The sequence below is a fragment of the Citrus clementina genome, unplaced genomic scaffold (genome assembly GCF_000493195.1).
Source record: "Citrus clementina cultivar Clemenules unplaced genomic scaffold, Citrus_clementina_v1.0 scaffold_2, whole genome shotgun sequence".
Classification (NCBI taxonomy): domain Eukaryota; kingdom Viridiplantae; phylum Streptophyta; class Magnoliopsida; order Sapindales; family Rutaceae; genus Citrus; species Citrus x clementina.
Window position 1 is genome coordinate 6,372,715 of NW_006262688.1, and position 20,211 is coordinate 6,392,925.

The following is a 20,211-nucleotide window of genomic DNA, read 5'->3' on the forward strand; positions in this document are numbered from 1 at the left end:
ACTTGTTTAATAGCATCAAGCAAAGGGATGTTAATACTTACCTGTTTGAAGATTTCAAGAATCTCACCTGTGGATTTTCCCTTCTTTCCTTTAGCTAACCTTTGAGGAAATGGAGCTTTGGGAACGTATTCTCGTGGGTTAGTTTCTTCTTTCTCCTCCGGTGATGAGTCCTCAACATTCACAGGTACAATTTGATTTTCTTTTGTCACCGGCATCTCCACTTTGTTGTCGACTTCCTTTCCTTTTCGCAAGGTCATTACTGTTTTGATCTCTCCATGCTGCTGTGGTGAACTGATACTTGATTCATGTACTCCTTTAGGATTAGGCACTGGTTGACTTGGAAATTTGCCTTTCTCAACGGTCATTGCCAAGGTCTGAACTGAAGAAGCAAGTTGTCCCACCATCTTCTCGAGGCTTGAAACCGATTGAGCTTGTGAGTTGAAGCCTGCTCTCAACTCATTTTGTAGTCCATCAATGGTGCGGTTCTGTTGATCAATCGTGGAGTGAGTAACATTCCTGAAATTCTGGAATGCATCCTCCCATGGTCTAGGTTGAGAGTGGTTCTGGTTCTGATTGTATGGTCTAAATGGTGGCTGAGAGGCTTGAGGAACTTGAGGAATTTGTTGCATTGGTGGAGCTGGAGCTGCTGGTCCATTTTGTTGGAATCCTTGAGACCATGAAAAATTGGGGTGGTCTCTCCATTCAGGATTATATGTGTTGGAGTATGGGTTGTAATTTGATGGCTTTCTCATTACACCTATGGCATTGGCTTGATCTGAGTATGAGTCATGGTCATGTGGTTCTGTTGATTTAGCAGTCGATAACGATGCTATTTGTCGAGCAAGACCTTCAACCATCTCCTTGACTTCTTTGATTCCCGAAGTTGATTCGCCAATTTGAACCTCATTTACTCCTTTAATTCTTCTAGTATTCCTGAGTGATCGACTCCGTTGTTGGGAATTATCCGCTTGTCGCTGGAAGAATTCCCAAATCTCTGATGCACTTTTTGACATTAGCTCTCCTCCACTTGTTGCCATTAGCCATTCTTGCACATTTGGTAGTAATCCCTCCAAAAAGTATTGGCATTGGTGCCATTTCTCGTACCCATGATGTGGACACTTCAAGAGTAGCCCATTGAATCGCTCCCATGTTTCGAAAAATTGCTCGTCCTCTCTTTGGGTAAACTCCGAGATTTCCCTGCGAATAGCATTGGTTTTATGCACTGGGAAATATTTATTCAAAAATTTAGTTACCATTTGTTCCCATGATGAAATGCTATTGGCAGGCAATGTATTAAGCCATGAACGAGCTCTATCCTTTAAAGAAAATGGGAATAGTCTAAGTTTAACATCATCGTCTGAAAAATTTTCATATTTAAAAGTTTGACAAATGGCATGAAAATCATTCAGATGATTATATGGATCCTCATTTTCTAGGCCATAAAATGTGGGGAGACAATTTAGCACACTAGGTTTTAGTTCAAAACTTCTAGCAGCTACATTTGGGTATCTTATGCATGATGTGCTCAAATTTGCTAAAGGACTAAAATAATCCTTAAATGGCCTCTCTTGTGGTGCTTGTAAATCCATTTTATTTTTAACGTGTTTGTGTGTGCGAAGTGTTTTCTCAAGTTCAAGGTCTATAGGTTCAAGATTGGGTAATAATGACCTTCGACCATGCATGCAAAACAAATAAAATAAAAAATAAAGATGGGAACAAAATAAATAAAAATAAAGAAGAGGGAGAAATTACGATACTAACCTTATTGCGCTATTAAAACCTTTCTATAAAAATACACAAAAACAAATACGTGAAATAAATTAACTAAAAATAAATTAATAAGATAAACAAAAAAAATTACAAAGAAAAATAAATTGAAAAATAAATTACAGAATTTTAAAGAAGAGAAAAAGAAAAGAAATACTAACCTTTAAATGTAGATTCACTTTTTTTTTCTTTTTCTTTTTTTTTAATAATAAAAAAATACAAGAAAACAAATAAAAGAAATTATTCACAAAAATTAATTCTATGAATTAAAATTACTTACCTCCCCGGCAACGGCGCCAAAAACTTGTTGTGCAAATTTTAATGTACTCGCAAGCGCACGAATCTATTGTAGTATAGATCTATGGTGACGAGTGTCGATCCCACGAGGAGGTGGATTTTAATTGTGTAGAATTAATTTTGTAAATGGGTGATTGGATTTATGGTGGAAATGATTTGGAATATGCTAAAACTTAAATTAAAATGGCGAGGATAAATTCTAAAATTGGTATTGAAATGGCGAGAATAAATTCTAAAATTGGTATTGAAATGACGAGAATAAATTGACGAGAATTATATTGAAATGACGTACTTAGGTATCTGGATCCGTATCAACATGCATCATGGGCTAAATAATCCGTATTAATGCCAATTAAATCATGAGGGGGGAATCCACACCTCATGAACCACGCTCTAATCAATATGGTGCTAAGGGCTTATCGTGCCAAATAATAATAACCTTATACTAGAGAGCCGGTGTAACCAAGGCGGTATCTAGACAAGACTATTATTATTTGTCGACGAGAAGTCAAAACATCCACAAAAATTAGAGGGGAAGAGAAAATAAATTTACCAAATTAAGCCCATGACACATGTTGAGACTTCACCTTCAACCCAAGCTTGAAAGAAAATTAGCCACTCATAGTTGAACTAGGGGCAAAATGGGAATTTATTAAAATACGAAGAAAATACAAGATGGAGAGGGAATTACAGAAAATGGATCCCAAAAATGGATTCAGAGATATCAAATTAGGGGGGAGAGGCCCCCTTTTTATAGATACATGGAGTAAATCATGGCCATCGGATTAAAAACAGTTTGGACGCTCAGGATTGCGCCACGTCATCAGTCAACAGTCCACGGTTTGACCACGCGGATGAACAGTAACACGGTTTGACCCGACTTTGAATAGTAACGCGGTTTGACCCGAATGAACAGTAATGCAGTTTGGTTGAAAATAATCCTGTGTGATGCATGCACTGTACGTGAGATTTTTCGTCCACTGATATGCTGCCACGTCACCATCAACAGTACATAAGAATTTTAGTCCAACAGGATCGTGACACCTCATCAGTCAATGCCACATCATCGGTCAATGCCACGTCATCATCCGTCTATGTGAACAGTGTCGTGAACAGTAACGTATACAGTACCGTACACGTGAATAGTACCGTACATGTGAATAGTGCCATTTTTCCTTTTATACTCCTCCTAAGGTTTTTGACCGTCCTGAGTTCAAAAGTGATGTCCGTTTTGCCGTCTGATTTCTCCTTTATTGTAAAATGACTATAATGCCCCTAAAATACATAAAATACTTAATTAAAATAAAACACATGTAATTAAATCACAAGAAGGTTAAATACATAAAAGTAAGGGTTGTTAATAAGACTTGAAATGTAAAATGACGGTTTTCTCCTTTATAAATATGCATTTTCTAACACTCAACAGTGACTCGCCCACTTGGAGTCGTGGCACTCTTTGATGACTTCTTTCTGTAAATTTCCCCATCTTGGCACGAACAACCGATCTCCCTTGGTGAGGAGGATGTCTTCCCCTTGCCAAAATCGCCTTGTCTTGCCTTCGAGCACCTTCTCCAGCAAGTTCTTTGCTAGCAGATCTTGTTGAAGGCCTTCCTTGATACGTGAGACAAGGTCGGACTTTGGTTGGCTCATTGATAACTCTAGGAAATGAGAGTTAATACATCAATTCTAGACTTAAATCAAGATTACTTAGAGGACAAATAAGGTGTTTTTATTACATTTTGGTTTTATTTTGCATAAACATTCATTTTCGTTAAGTTTTAATAAGTTTTGTTTGAATCAAAGTAATTAGTGTTAAAAACAGGTGTATTATTGTAGGTTTTCAGAAAGTCTTAATTCATGAGGGGATGGTGAGACAGTGGATGAGCAAGAGGAGGAAAGAAGATAGTCACAAAAGAAGTAAAGCACAATCGGGAATAGTGCAGTGTTGTAGCGGATATTAGAGCAACTAGTGCTATAGCAATCTGGGAGCAATGCGGGCGAAAATTTAGGCGCAGGCTAGCAGCAGATTCATGATTTGCATGTTTCCTAATTTAACTCATGCACGCCTATGGACTTTTGTTTTACCCTAGTTTGCAGTATAAAAGAGAGGCGTGCACCACATAGAAAGGCGGCAAGGGAATTATCATCAAAATCATTAGAGAGAAAAAGAGAAAAAGATCAGAATTGAAGAGTGTTGTTTCGGCAACATTGAGGAATCTTGCAGAATTATTTGGATTTGTCTTTCACCGTGCTCAATTTATATTTATCTTCTTCCTTTGATTGTTCTAATATATCCAGTGAACAACATGTTTATGATTGTTTTTCTTATTCAGAATATGAACTAGATTTGCTTGTAGTTGAGTGACAAACAATCCAATGGATTCTTGATTGTTCTTATGTTTGTTATGTCATTGGTGTAGCATTTTACTTTAATAAATATTATTAATATAACTGTTATTTCGGTTGACCACCCATTTAATAGTTCCAGTTAAGATAGAGCAGCAAAATGGCATGTCTTACCAGATATTGTTAGAGTATTACTTGATCTTAAGTTAAGTTTCCTAGATTAAGTTATCTTGAATCATATACGGGCAATACTTGAAGTTAAGATTTGTGACACACTAGACATAGGTGTTTACCTTGTAGGGTGGAGAGATAAAAAGGATCATAAAACCATATCATGAGTAGATTAGCAACTAGTCATTGCTAGTGTATTTAAAGGTATGAGAGTTCCAATATGCAACAGATGATGATACAGATTAATTCCACCCAGTGCTACAGCACACGCCGTAACAATTGGACTCAACTTGATGAAAAACAGTAAGCCCATAAGGAGAGTTTAATCATTCAACTACCATAGTATCACTTGAATCTTAAACACATTTAGTTTAGTTTATTTCATTGCGGTTTTGCTTACTTTACTCTCTCACAATCATTAATTACAATAGATCACATTTTACGTTTGTTAACTTCATATTTAAATTAGTTTGCACTATTGTGATTGCTACAACATTTCAAGTAACATCAATCCTTGTGGAGACGATCTTGAATACTCATCACTTTATTACTTGTTGTGTACACTTGCGCATTGACACCAATAGCATTTGATTATAAAATCTACCAACACTCATACTAAGTGTTGCCAATTCGGCGTTGCGGCTTAGAGCGTCCGCAACAACATTGGCTTTTCCCGATTTGTACTTGAGCCGATAATCGAATTCCGCAAGGAATTCTTGCCACCTTGCTTGCTTCGGACTCAACTTCTTTTGTGTTTGAAAGTAGCTTGTCGCTACGTTGTTATGCAGAAGCCATTCATCTTGAAGTGACGAGTTCGCTACCATGATTTTGGTGGATTCTGTTTTTATCATTGAATTATTTCTGAGAGATTATTACCCTAATTTCAGAACCGATGATGATCGCATATTTGGGAAATCAGAGTTAAGTCTCTTGGGCATAGAAATGAACGATGACTTGTACTTGCTGGAAAATCAGCTTCCCTTATTCATTCTCAATGAGTTGTTTGATCTAGCCAAAACCGCAATTTATCGCGACATTTACGAGGAAATTTCCTTCAAGACTATTACCCATGCATGGTTCAGTAGTGATCCCATTATTCCAATAGATGATATGAAAATCGAAACTCACTTTTCAAAAGCTCAACATTTTCTTGATCTGCTCGTACTCTGTCTCCAGCCATCCCCCCAGCCACGTGAAGACGGTGAATTTGCAGATTAAAATATTCCGGGGATAAAGGAACGACTATGGCTGGCGTCAGGTTTGAATCAAGGTCAAGAAAAAATCTCCTTGACATCACATTCAACAATGGGATTCTGGGAATTCCATTTTTCAAAGAATATTATTTAACAGAGCGTTTGTACAGAAATCTTTTAACTTTCGAGATAATGCACGGCTATCCCCGGTACTTTAACGACTATGTTGTGATCATGAGTTACCTTCTCCGCACTCCAAAAGATGCCGATTTACTCATCCAAAATGGAATTATTGGGCGTACTGGTAGTGAAAGATTGTCAACGACTCTCCAGAGCCTTAGAAAAAATTCTCTGGTGGGTCGTTCTTTTAGTTATGGTCGTGTCGCTAAAGATCTGCAGGCCTATTGCAAATCGCCATGGCACAGTTGGAAGGCAAACTTGAAGCAAAATTATTTCAACACTCCATGGGGCGTCAATCTCTGTAATTGCAGCTGTTATTCTCATTCTATTCACCGTCACACAAACCATTTGTTCTATCATTGCATTGTAGATTAATTTATATTATTTTCAATATTATTTTCACTTGTATTGCTGGTTTTCCTGCTCTATGTATCTTATTAGTCATAGAATAAACGAGATTGATTCATCAGTCGTAGAGATTCTAAACAAAACTCAACCCAACACGAATTTGTTCAAAATCAACCCCAACACATTCGGTCTGGGATGGATTCATTTTGGATAGTTCGTATTGAGTTTTTATTGCACAACCCAAGTTTCTGCTAGGATTTACATATGTCATATACTCACTGACTCTGTGTACCTGATTCTTTTAGTTAATAAAGTTCCCCTGTTCTACACTTGCAATGAGGTTCCATGTTCCCTTGTACCATATAGAAATTGACTATTGAGAGGCAATATCGAGAAAATAATTTTTCCTCTCTCTACACGTCACTGGACTTTTAAATTGTGTGACTAGACTAAAATGAATATAACATTTGGCTGATTTTGGCCGATTTTGGCCTATTCGATGATCTAGTTGTTAATGTGTCGCTTGCTAAATAAATGAAAGGGGAAACAAAATTATTCAATTTTCCGAGAAAGCAACTTGTTTCATTTGTAGTATTAAGAAAGACTTCGGAGAAGTAAAACTCATTGAAAAACAAAAAAGAATACATACAAGTCCTGATCGAATCACCTCAATGTATAATAATTTCTTTTATAAGTAGATGGATTTAATTCGGTCATAAACTATTCCTAACACTTGGTAACGTATGATTGAATAAAAATTTGAAAATAAAAAGGCACGCATATGTAGGAAAATGACAAGTGTTATAGTCTCTTGCGAAATTTAGAGGAAATTAACTTAAGAAATGATATAAATTCGCCCATCATATACATGTAGCAAAATGTTAAGGCAAACATTGGTTTAATTTGCACGCATGAATTCATTGCAGGCAAGTGCATGTTGTCCATGCGGTTTCAATGAAACTTGATTTCTTCTCAGTTATTTCTTTTTATATCGCATTGGAATTTTCATGTTTCATAAATTAATTTTGCTGCTAGTGCAGCCACCAAGCCGTAGCAATATGGACAGCAATAAGGGCCATGCGACAATTGAGATCAAGTTAGCAGATTCTTTGAGTAAGAAGTTCAAGACCCTGCATCACCCCTCATCCGAAGAGTGTTGCATCTACAGAGTTTCTCAGTCCCAACGGTGCTTGAATCCAAGTGATTGCACTCCGCAAATTGTTTCAATCGGCCCGCTTCATCATGGTAACGCAGAGCTAAAAGCCATGGAAGATAATAAACTAAGATACTTGCATCACTTTCTCCAACGAACAAAGGTAAGCATGCCAGAATTCGTTGCATTCATAAGGGAAAAGGAAGCAAGATTGCGCAATTGTTATGCGGAAACCATTCATCTTGAAAGTGACGAGTTGTGGCCATGATTTTAGTGGATGCTGTCTTTTTCATTGAGTTGTTTCTGAGAAAATATAAGGGTTATTTCAGAACTGACGATGTTCCCTTTTTTGGTGAATCAGAGTTGAGTTTCCTGGGTATTCAAATACGATTTGACTTGTACTTGGAGGAAAATCAGCATCCATTATTCATTCTCAGTGAGTTGTTTGATCTAGCTAAAACTGCTACCTATGGTGACATTTACTTGGAGATTTCCCTCATAACTATCAACCGTCTTTTCTTCTCCAAGGAGTCTTCCTTTCTTCCGATTGGTAATACGAATTTGATGGATACCCACTTTTCCAAAGCAAAACATTTTCTTTATCTTATAATACTCTGTCTTCGGCCATCATCCCAGTCACGTGACCAAAGTGGATTCATTTATCAAAACATACTCGGGATAAAGGAACTTCGTCAAGCTGGCGCAAGTTTGACTCAGGGCCATTTAGATCACAAAGTCGACTTGACATCAGATTCAATAATGGTATTCTGATAATTCCATCTTTCACATCATTTGGTGGCCGCACAGATTGTCTGTACAGAAACATTCTAACTTTCTAGAATAGGCATGGCTATCCCCGCTATTTTAATGACTATGTTGCACTCTTGAGTTTCCTTATCCGCACTTGAAAAGATGCCGATTTACTCATTCAAAATGGAATCATTGGGCTGGGAGACAGTGAAAGACTGTCTAGTTTGTTAACCCTGGTTATTTGTTTTCTCCTCCACACTTTTTTTTTGTAATCTAGTTTCTTCTTCTCTTTCTTTTTTTTTTTTATAGAATTTCCTAGATAATTTTTATATGTTTGAATTTTCAAAGACAATAAGAGGATTTATTAAAAAAAGAAAAGAGAATAAGAGGAGTTTTAACAAATCAAACAATTAGATTTGATCTAATAGTGGCTGTGTTTGGTCTCTTGTTTTTAATTTATTTTATTATATTTATTGGGTGCTGGTCTCTCAAAGATAATAAACTTATTTGGCTAATTTTTGATACAATCAATTGGTTTAATGATCAAATTTTACAAATTGATTCTGAGTTATCTAGGATTTTAAAAATCTTATGACACTTGTCCTTAAGTGTTAGTATATATATGATTAGGATATAATTATCTTTATTTTTTAATTCATTAACTAACAATTACTTAGTGACTTTTTTTTTTGGAAAATATTAGATCATGAGATAATTCTGATTTAACTACCTTAATCACAAAGTTTCAGTCATTAACGTTAGAAAGAAAATCTTGTTAAAAGTTTATTAGGATTTAACTACCTTTATTTGAATTTAATTGAATACATGCAAACATTAAAACAACTTATTCATCTCAACTTGTATTATTATTGTTATTGTTAAAAGCTTAAACCATAAATTTTTGACCTAATATGAAAGAAGTTTAAGTAAATATTGAGTAACTTTTAAGTTTTGACTAATAAGACGAACTTTACTTTATTTGTTTCTATCCCAGTTACCCAAAAAAACCTTTTTCAATTTTCATTTTGGTTCATAAAAATCAAATCGACAAAGCTATTAGAAATCTTTACATGAATTTTATCATTATTAAACTCATTAGAGAGTCTCTACAAATTTTACCAAATATACATAAAACGATAAGGAAAATAGTACTCTACCAATACTCAGCTCCATTATGTTCCCATAAAAAAACTAGAGGAATAAATCAAGGGATTTATTTTTTTAAAGTTCATAGGCTTTATTGTATTTAAGAGGTTGTGTCTCTCACGGATGCGCAACTAAATCATGCATTATAATTACCTAATATCATTAATAAAAATCATCTCAAAATTCCCTACATCTTTCTTATTCATATTATTTAATAACTTAGCCAATAAATAAAATTATTTACTAAAAGAAATAAATAAACAACTAAGACAAAAAGAAAAAAAATGAAAATCTAAAGATTACTCATGGGTTGCATGAGAAGGAGAGAGGAGGATGACTATTGATGGGGTGGGAGAGTAAACTAATAATAATTATATTCTTTCTGACATTTTAAAAAACTAGAGGGATTGCAATGTTAATTACCTAAGTAAAGTCATCCTGCCGTTGCTTTTGCAATTCTTTAGTTGGATCTAAAGGTCACAAAAAGACCAAAAAAGGTGGCACCATAGCACTGTGGCAACCCCCAATGCAAGAATTAATTCTTTGATTCCAATTATCTGCGGGTTATTACGCTGTTACGTTATTAGATTTAGGTTTAGAAAGCAGTATAATATTGGTAAAATCCAATCTAAAAAGTAGTTGACGATTTAATACTCCACACCAAACATGAGTGAATATCCAAATGCAGTACAGGCTGTGGAGGGGGGCCTAGTGTCTTGGAATTTGTGTAAAGTTAGGAAAAAAATGGAAAAAGATAAATAAAAGAGGAAGGCGTTGCCTGTAAGACCGCGTCAATGTTCATGCCGGGGCCTTTTTGAGTCAATTATTGGATTTGTTCATAAATACAGGGCATAAGCTACCGACAAGCCAATAGCAAGGTTCTTGTTCTTCAACTTGTGATCACTCTGGCTTGATTACTTGGTTGTTAATATTTTGTTCGTACTGCAGCGACAGAATTAAAAAAATAAAAATTCTATAGATAAATTCAAAGAGGAAGATTAAATCGATCACGGATTCAAGGTATGGGAGTTCTCTTAATCTTCTTCATTCTTGTTTGCTTGTGATAGTTTTATTTGAGCATGTTTTCTAATAAGTTATTGTTGTGATTTTGTTTAGTTTGGTAGAGGATGGCTAACTGCGAGCATGCATCAATTGATGTAAAAAGATTAGCAGCTTCTTTGAGAGAAAACTTGGAGACCGTGCAATTCTTATCCGAGGAGTGTTGCATATATAGAGTTCCCCAACAAACGCGGTGTCTAAATGAAAGTGCTTTTACTCCGCAAGTGATTTCTATCGGCCCGCTTCATCATGGTAAGGAAGAGTTAAAAGAAATGGAAGAGCATAAAAGAAGAAACCTCAAGCATTTTCTTTAACGAACCAAGGTAAGTATGGAGGAGTTTCTTACTCTTGTAAAGGATAAAGAAGCTAAATTGCGCAGCTGTTATTCAGAAAACATTGAACTTACAAGTGATGAAATTGTTACAGTGATTTTAGTTGATTCCATCTTCATGATTGAGCACCTCCTCAGATTTTCTAATCGTGATTTGGTAACCGCTGATGATTGTTTATTTGGAAAGCCATATATAGATATAGACAATGACTTGTGCTTGCTAGAAAATCAGCTTCCTTTTTTCATTTTAATCGACTTGTTCAATCTAGCGAAAACCGCAACGTGTGATGAACAATTCGAGAAAGTTTCCTTGATTAAATTGATTATAAGTCTGATCAGGGACTTGGCTGCTGATGATCTCTTGATAGAGAAGAATATTTTAGAGCAACACTTCTCGAAAGCTGAGCATATGCTTGATTTGCTTAGACTCTGTCTTGAGCCGTCCGGTGAGTCGGGTGATGATGATGATGAAGAAGAAAATACAGTCAAACCTCAAAACATACCTAATGTGACGGAACTTCACCAAGCTGGAGTCAAGTTTCAGTTGGGATCAGGCAAAAATCTTCTCCACATCACATTCAATAAAGGGATTTTCGAAATTCCATTATTGACAATATATGAAACCACCGAAAGTTTGTTCCGAAATCTTCTTGCTTTCGAGATGGCGCATTATGATAAGAGCTATATAAATGACTATATTATAATGATGAGGAACCTTGTTGTCACTGCAAAAGATGCGGACATGCTTGTTGAAAATGGAGTTATTGATAATTGGACAGGGGATAGTCAAGCAGTGTCAAATTTTCTACGCAATATTGACAAACAGGCTATATTATATGCTGATGATTTTGAGTATTCGGTTCTTGTTCAAGATCTAAAGGACTATTGCAGATACCCTTTGCACAAGTGGAAGGCAAACTTGAAGCAAAATTATTTCAACACACCATGGGCATCTATCTCTGTCATTGCGGCTGTTGTCCTCCTCCTACTTACCATTGTGCAAACAGTTTGTTCCATCATCGCATTGTAGGAATAGGTTAATTTCTACGATTTTTCAAATTGTATGTTTTCGGACGGATTTCATACATTTAATATGCCAGCATTTCTTTTTTGTTTAGCTCAATCACAGTGTTAAAAAATAAGAGTGGTTGATTTTGTACTTGTGATTATTTGATTATGACTTTAGATCTGTAATTGTGCCAAATATTTTGACTTTAACGAAATCTTATTTGTTTTAGAAATAATAATAGATGAACTTGGTTTTGTTGAATTTGATTCGTAATTTCGTATAATACGTAGATCAAACTTGGTTTGGTTTTGTTGACCTCGTGTAGTGAGACCACCTGGCCACTTAAGAGGAGATAATGGACTCATTTATTATAAATTGACAAACTTGGTTTTGTTCATCATATAAAATGGTTTGTTCTTGTGCATACGCATTGCAGACTATACACAAAGCAATTTTTGAGTTTTGTGCCTTCTAATTTTTCGGATCCATATTCTTTTTAATTCTAGTTTTGTTTGCTCTAAACGGTTTTTCAATCAATTCTTATTTCTCGGTTGTAGTTTTCCTTTTATTTTATAGGGTAAAGCTCTTTATATCCCCTGATCGACTGTACTGATTTTTTATTTTAATAAGTCTTCTTGCTCCGTCCAATGCATTAATAAAAAGATAAATTGATTATGCATGTGGATAATTAAAGAATAAATAAAAGTGGCAACAACCGGTTTTTGCAACTGGTTGTGCTTTAAAATAATAAAATAAATTTTCTATATATATGAATAGTTAAATTATAAAATAAAAAATAAGTAATATTTAAATAATCAATATAAAAATATATACGTGAATAAAAATTGGTTTCATGTTTTATGACAGTGGTATAATTTCATGTTTAATGATCAAGGTTTTGAGAAATTCTAGAATATATTAGAGATACCATGTCAGCCATATAACAAGTAAATTATGTATTCTAGAATTTCTCCAAGGTACCATAAGTGCATTAAATGTCTCCATTTTTAATGCTTTGAGGTTTCAAATTGATAGCTAATATTTCAAGTAAATGGTCAAATGTTTAAAGCTAGCATTGATTTCTTGTTTGATGAATGAAATGTAGAATTATTGCTAAGGATTTCAAGTTGTGGTTCTAGATTTTGCATATGCATTCGATAGTTTCTAGTTTAATAATTATAATTTTAAATTAATGATTCTAAGTTTCATGTTAACATCAGTCTCATGTCTGATAGTAGAGTTTTCAAGTTCAGTAAAAATGATTTCAAGTAACTCATAATGATTTCAAGTTTAATGATTACAATTTTAAGTTAATGGTCTTAGGTTTAATGTTTGCATTAGTTTCATGTTTAATGTTTGCATTAGTTTCATGTTTAATGGTCAAGTTTTCAAGTTCGATAGTAATGCTTTCATATGGTGTTTAATGATTTCATGTTTACTAATTACAATTTTAAATTAATGGTCAATTATATTTTCATGTTAGCATTGGTTTCATGTGTAATAGTAGAGTTTTCATGTTCAACAGTTATGTTTTCATGTAATAGTCAATGATTTCATGTTAAATGATTATAATTTTAATTTGATGGTCTTAGGTTTCATGTTAGCATTAATTTCATGTTCAATAGTAGAGTTATTAAATGGTAATAGTTTCATCAAATACTCAATAATTTTAGGTTTATTGATTGTATTTTTAATTTAATGATCTTAAATTTCATAATAGCATTAGCTTCACATTTTTAGTTAAATGATAGCAGTTTTCGATTAATGGTTGAAAGTTTCAGGTTAACATTAGTTTCATGTTCAGTGGCATACGTTTATTGTTTAAATTTTAATGAGTAAAGCTTCAGGTTCTTGGCCCTAGGTTTCAGATGCGCATTAAATACTTTAGATTTCAAGTACGAATAAAAATGTTTTAGGTTTCCCGGTACAAGTTTTTTGTCTAATGGTTGAAGTTTCAGGTCAATAGATTAAGACTTTGGGTTAAAAATTTCATGTTTGTTGGTAATAGTTTTCACGAGTGCAACGAATAATTTTCGTATTTAAGAATTTAATATTTTATTTGTGGTTGACGATTAATTTTATGTAAAAATTACTTTCGTTAATTCTTCACTGTAGTGTGACTCATGTGTCAGTGAATATCATTTTCTGATAGTGCAAACAAATTAATAAGTGACACTTAAAATGCTACAGTTGGGACAATAATTAATATTGTAAATGTAGCATTACTCTTATTAGTGTTATAGATCTATTTGGTATAATATATCATCATATATTTTATAGTTAGAATAATATGGACAATGCACTTATAACAATATTGTTGTCAATCTTACTCTGTGTGCGAGTACCCAACCGCTTGTGATTGTATCACAAAATCAATCATATTATATCAATCGCATAAATGTATTGTCAGTGCATGTTGTGTTATTTTGTTATTACCATATTGACAATATGTTGTGTTGGTATCGTAATTGACAATATTTTGAGTATCCAACATGATAATTATTTCCTATGTAATTTGTAATGAGTTCTGTTATAGTTATTTCATAAAAGTTAATTATAATAAAATATTAATAACTTTCATGTAATTTTCTCTGTTCTCTAATACGGAATATAATTCAAATAATATGTTAACTGTGGTAGTTTACGTGTTTAGTACTATTAATTTCTGATTTATTGTTGCAGATTTTACAGGTGCCCGGATATTCAAGTTCTCAGTCTTCTCAATTTTTTATTTCACTTAATAATAAATTCAATCTTATTCGTTGGATTTGATATTATTGAATCCAACGGTAGGCATCTACACTTGTATCGCACATACAGCTGTACAGTAGTTATGCCCTTCAAATATGTAGAACCATTGCAACGTCAATTCCTCAGGATTAATTAGGAAGACTTATTATTCAAATGGAATAAAATGCTCCAACAACCGCTTTTGACAAATTCGACTCATAAACTAAAGAATAAGTCAGGGCCACGTAGCAGGTCAGTAAGTAGCCACGTAATAAGCCTAAGGACCTATTCAAAGACGCATGTTTATTACTTGTAATAATTTTTTTCCCTCAAAAGTCAAAACTGCAGCGATCATTGTTTGGGCAAAAACTAAAGTGCATTAAACTTTGTGTTGTCTTTTCTAAGCTTTTGTTGCATATCTTTAAGTTATGGATGACATTTTCTGATTCTCTTAAAATTGAATATATGTAACAAAAATATTAAGAATAAAACATAACATTTGAAATATGTAATAAAAAAACGTGATGAACGATATTAATAGACGGACTTAACTCTAATAGTAAATAAGAATAATTATAATCAAAATAAGGAATTGGAATCAGAATAATTTATTTACTTAAATTACAAAAATCGTAATTAGAATGACTGTATTACTATTTATGTGTTTATTTTATCTTAGAATCAAAATCATAATGAGTTAAATTGTAATAAATTGCTATAAAATCCTTAATTAATTTTATCATAATTATAATTTTGTATTTTAATTATTGTTATTGTTATTATTTTTTTAAAAAAATTAATTAATAATAATAATTATCATTAATTATTATTACTAACAATTTAAATAAAAAATTATCATTAATTATTGTTAATAGATTAATTAATTATAATATTTTTATTCTTGCTATTAATAATGAAAACAATAATTTATTTAAAAATATAATTATGTTTATGATTATAATTATAATTCATTTAGTAATAATTATATTTTTAATTAAATGGAGGTTATTTTAGAAATTTATAATTATAGGGGGTAAATTCGTACTTTAAGTTTCAATAAAATAAAATTGAGTATAGAGGTTAAACGAAATTTTACAATTCAAAAAATTTTATAATATTTATAAATAAATTATAAATAATATAGAGTATAGGACGCTTTTTAAAATTTTACAATCGTAACTTACATTAAATGTAAGTTAATTGGTGATCCGACAATTTAATATTCCACACCAAACGCAGTACAGGCTGTCGAAAGGGGGGGCCTAGTGTCTTCGAATTTGTGTGAAGTTAGGAAAAAAAAGGAAAAAGATAAGTAAAAAGACAAACGCGTTGCCGGTAAGACCGCGTCAATGTTCATGCCGGGGCCTTTTTGAGTCAATTATTGGATTTGTTCATAAATACAGGGCATAAGCTACCGACAGGCCAATTGCAGGGTTATTGTTCTTAAACTTGTGATCACTCCGGCTTGATTACTTGGTTGTTATTATTTTGTTCATACTGCAGCAAGTGATAGAACATATGGATGAAAGCAAGCATGCATCTATTGATATGGAGAAGTTAGCAGATTCTTTGAGTGGCAAGTTCAAGACCTTGCATCCCTTATCCGAAAAGTGTTGCTAAACGCTGCCACCAATTGATTGATCAGTGTAGGATAGCTTAACATACCCGTCCCATATAAGTATATTTCTGATTGTACAGCCTACCAAGTACCAACGCTGCAATTGTAAGTTTACTAATTCTTGCTAATATTGTATGATTCTGATTTATTATTCTTTTTTTCTTTAATCAGTCCGGATATGCATCTTGATCACTCTGTTTTTTTGCTAAAGACAGTTTCATTTGTTGAGAAAAGAATTTACACAAGTCATGGTCAGGACTTAACTACGTGGCCAGAAGATTTTTATACCTCAATATAATATTTTCTTTTATATGTAGATAGCTAGCTAGACTGAATAAATTCCACGTGGCTAGAAGATTTTTGGATTTCTTCCATCACGGCTTCGTGGTAATGTGAGTTTTCTCATTCTTCAATCTTCGTTTTTATTAGCTTGTGATAGTTTTATTCTTTATGATCAATGTTTTCTAATAAATTACTGTTGACACATTTTGTTTAGTTCTTGAAGATGGCTAGCAGCGAGCATGTATCAGTGGATGTGAACAACATAGCAGCTTCATTGAAAGAAAACTTGCAGACCATGCATCCCGTATCCGAAGAGTGTTGCATATATAGAGTTCCTCGGAGAACACGGTGTCTAAATGAAAGTGACTTTACTCCACAAGTGATTTCCATTGGCCCACTTCATCATGGTAAAGAAGAGTTAAAAGAAATGGAAGAGCATAAAAGAAGATACCTAAAACATTTTCTTCAACGAACTAAGGTAAGTATCGAGGAGCTTCTTACGCTTATAAAGGATAAGGAAGCTAAACTGCGCAGCTATTATTCAGAAAGCATTGAACTTACAAGTGACGCATTTGTTACAATGATTTTAGTTGATTCCATCTTCATGATTGAGCACCTCCTCAGATTTTCTAATCGTAAGTTGGTAACTAATGATGATCGTGTATTTGGAAAACCCTATATAGATATTTTCGAGGACCTGCGTTTGCTAGAAAATCAGCTTCCATTTTTCATTCTAAACGACTTGTTCATTCTAGCGAAAACCACATCACATGGTGAAGTGCTCGACGGACTTTCCTTGATTGAATTGATTATAAGTCTGATCAGTGATTTGGCTGCTGATGATCTCTTGATAGAGAAGAATATTTTACAGCAACATTTTTCGGAAGCTGAACATATTCTTGATTTGCTTAGACTCTGTCTTGAGCCGTCAGTTGAGTTGAATGATGATGATCAGGAAGATACAATCAGAACTCAAAACATACCGAGTGCAACGGAACTTCACCAAGCCGGAGTCAAGTTTCAGTTGGGGTCAACTAAGCATCTGCTCGAAATCACATTCAACAAAGGAATTCTGGAAATTCCATTACTGACAATATATGACACCACCGAAGGTTTGTTCCGAAATCTACATGCTTTTGAGACAGTGCATTGTGACAGCTGCTATATAAATGACTATATTATTATGATGAAGAACCTCGTTGTCACTGCAAACGATGCGGAATTACTTGTTCAAAACGGAGTTATTGATAATTGGACAGGTGATAGTCAAGCAGTGTCAAATTTTTTACGCAATCTTGACAGACAGGCAACGTTGTATGCTAATAATTTTCGGTATTCGGATCTTGTTCAAGATCTAAAGGCCTATTGCAGATACCCATTGCACAAGTGGAAGGCAAACTTGAAGCAAAATTATTTCAATACTCCATGGGCATCTATCTCTGTCATTGCAGCTGTTGTTCTCCTTCTACTCACCATCATACAAACAGTTTGTTCTATCATTGCATTGTAGGATATATCTACTCTTATTCAAAATTCCGTGTTTTATGCCGGTGTTTATGTTTTGTTGAGCTCAATTACACAAAGTAAATTAATAATAATAAAAAGAGTGTTTGATTTTGTAATTTTGATAATTATTTGGTTATCAATTTGTGATTAATTGTTTTTTTTAATTTTATTTTTATTGGTCCACTTGTTTAATTACACTGCAGTTATGCAAACATAAAAGGGAAAAAGCCCCTTAAATGTATACATAGACCCTCAAGATTTCAACAATTATCACACAAACCATTTTATATTATGATAAATTGACGATGACTTTTAGTTGAAATTCCAATCAATCTAGTTTTGTTTATTGTTTTTTTAAATTGTTTTATAGTATTTTTTAGTGTTACAAAGTTGTACACATTTTAATTCCATAAATTATGGCCATGTTTTTCAAGTGGCCAAGCCCAAGCCCGACCCAAGCACTTCTCTTGTCGTGTTGGGTTGGGCTTGGCTCAGGTTGGGCTTGGGTCTAAAAGCCTGAATTTATGTGTTATTTTTTAGTTTTTTATTGTTTTTTATAAATTTTTAATATATAAAATTTTGTTTTATTAGACTAGAATTTAAAAATTGCCCTAAAAGGATTTAAAATTTAAAAATGTGTTATGCCTAGGGCTAAATAAATATTAAAAGGTGTATTTTAATTAAAATAAATATTTTTTTGAGACATTTATTAGGCATTCAGGCCAAGCTCGCGTTTTTTAGGTGAAGTCGAGCTTGGCGTGAGTGGTTAGAAAATATAGTTGGGTTAGGCCATGTTTGGTCCGAAAACACCCAAGCTAAACACGAGCCGGCTTTTCTATCATCCTTAGTTTTTTTTTAGCCTTGAAGAGCTTTATGTAATATATTTTTTTAAAAAAACTATATGGGCACTCGTATGTTATGAAACCATTTTTTAGATGGGTCATTATTGGTTAATGTGTCAAGAAAGGGTAAAAAATAATGGTGACATCTAAACCCCTCAATTGTCTTACCAACCCTCATTTATCAATTAACCCCATCCAAAACTTGGGAAAAGAAAAAAAGAAAACAAATTCTCTATCAATTTGCCCCATATAATTGCCAATTTATCTTTTTATCATTTTTCTACACTTCACTAGCTTAAAACTCCAAAAATCTGCTCAATAACTCTGATCTCATCCAAGCATAGTTTAGTATTTGTTTAAGCACTTGGAGTTCCTCATCAACAAAGAATGGGTTCAGAGTTGATCAGTTTGGTGTTCCTCATATTGACGAATGGTGGGAGTCATGTCAATGATAAGGCCTGTTGATAGTTGTTCGTCAGCTCAGTCCAAGATTTATATATTCAGTTCCTTTGCAACCAAAGGGCCACTTCTTATTATAGTTGCAACAATACTGGACCTACTGGCTGGAGAGATTGAGAACACACACATATATCCATTTTAATAATTTATCTAAGGAAAATATGGAAATTAACATAAAATTAGGAGCTGTGGAGAGATTAAATATCACTAGTCTAAGCGAAAATTACTGAACACTCTAATATAATTTATTTTTAAATTCTTCGGTGCTGATAGTTCCACCTTTCACACTGTGTAAACTCATTCTTAACAATTAATTAACTAAATCATCTTTGAATTTTTTTTTTTTTTACAATTTAAATCTCCTCGCGGTTTTTGAGACTTTGACTACTAAGATTCTGTAATATAAATTTAATTTTCACTATTTTTTTATTTTTAATGTAAGTCAACGTGACAGCCAGTAGTTTAGGTCCACGTGTACTTCCATTGAAGTTTCCATGAAAAGGGGTGACTGGTGCAGCTGAAGCCCCAACTTGACCGGGTTCAGATAAACAATCGACGAAAGGTCGAAATAATTCGCCTGACAAAGACCTCAATAATTCAATGCAAGTGGCGGTCCCTTTGACTTTCTTCTTTTATATAATTCATGGCTAACCCTATGTTACGTTGGATGTAACATACACTCAAAAGTAAAAATATATGTTAGCACCCCTACATTTTATGGAAACTATATTAATTGAATTAAAAAAAATACTTTTAAATCTTAAAGAAAAAATGAGAGAAATTAAACAAGAAATAAGAAAGATAAAAATAGAATTATCAACAATTCAGATAAGCCGAAAGAAAAATAAAAAAGTTGAGAAACTTGAAATAATAAAATCAGGAATAATAGGGACAAGCATTGAAAAACATATGACAAAACCTCAACCAGGAAGTTATGATGACTGGTTTATAAAAAATCAGTATCCAAAAATATTAGAGGAATCAGAAAAGTTAAAAGCAGAATTAAAAAGAGAAGAAAAGGGAA

At 33.5% G+C, this 20,211-nt stretch overlaps 1 protein-coding gene and 3 pseudogenes across 2 annotated transcripts; all 4 read left to right on the plus strand.

The window, feature by feature from the left end:
* Positions 1 to 6,324, plus strand: part of LOC18052888 — a 15,647-nt pseudogene extending 9,323 nt beyond the window's left edge.
* An 889-nt stretch (positions 6,325 to 7,213) lies between these two features.
* LOC112100840 lies at positions 7,214 to 10,265 on the plus strand (annotated as a pseudogene).
* LOC18052890 lies at positions 10,218 to 11,851 on the plus strand (annotated as a pseudogene).
* Positions 11,852 to 15,925: 4,074 nt separating this feature from the next.
* LOC18052891 (UPF0481 protein At3g47200) lies at positions 15,926 to 17,945 on the plus strand. Of its 2 annotated transcripts, none has more exons than XM_006445994.2 (3): positions 15,926 to 16,203; positions 16,416 to 16,490; positions 16,595 to 17,945. In XM_006445994.2, the coding sequence occupies exon 3, from the start codon at positions 16,604 to 16,606 to the stop codon at positions 17,888 to 17,890; it is 1,287 nt and encodes a 428-aa protein (XP_006446057.1). In that variant the 5' UTR covers positions 15,926 to 16,203; positions 16,416 to 16,490; positions 16,595 to 16,603; the 3' UTR covers positions 17,891 to 17,945. The 2 variants fall into 2 exon arrangements, with proteins under 2 accessions (XP_006446057.1, XP_024047188.1); XM_024191420.1 differs by having other exon boundaries at positions 16,420 to 16,490.
* Positions 17,946 to 20,211: the final 2,266 nt, after the last annotated feature.

Excerpts from the sequence above, each read along its gene's own strand:
- LOC18052891 (XM_006445994.2), top strand. The coding sequence starts at position 16,604 with ATGGCTAGCAGCGAGCATGTATCAGTGGATGTGAACAACATAGCAGCT.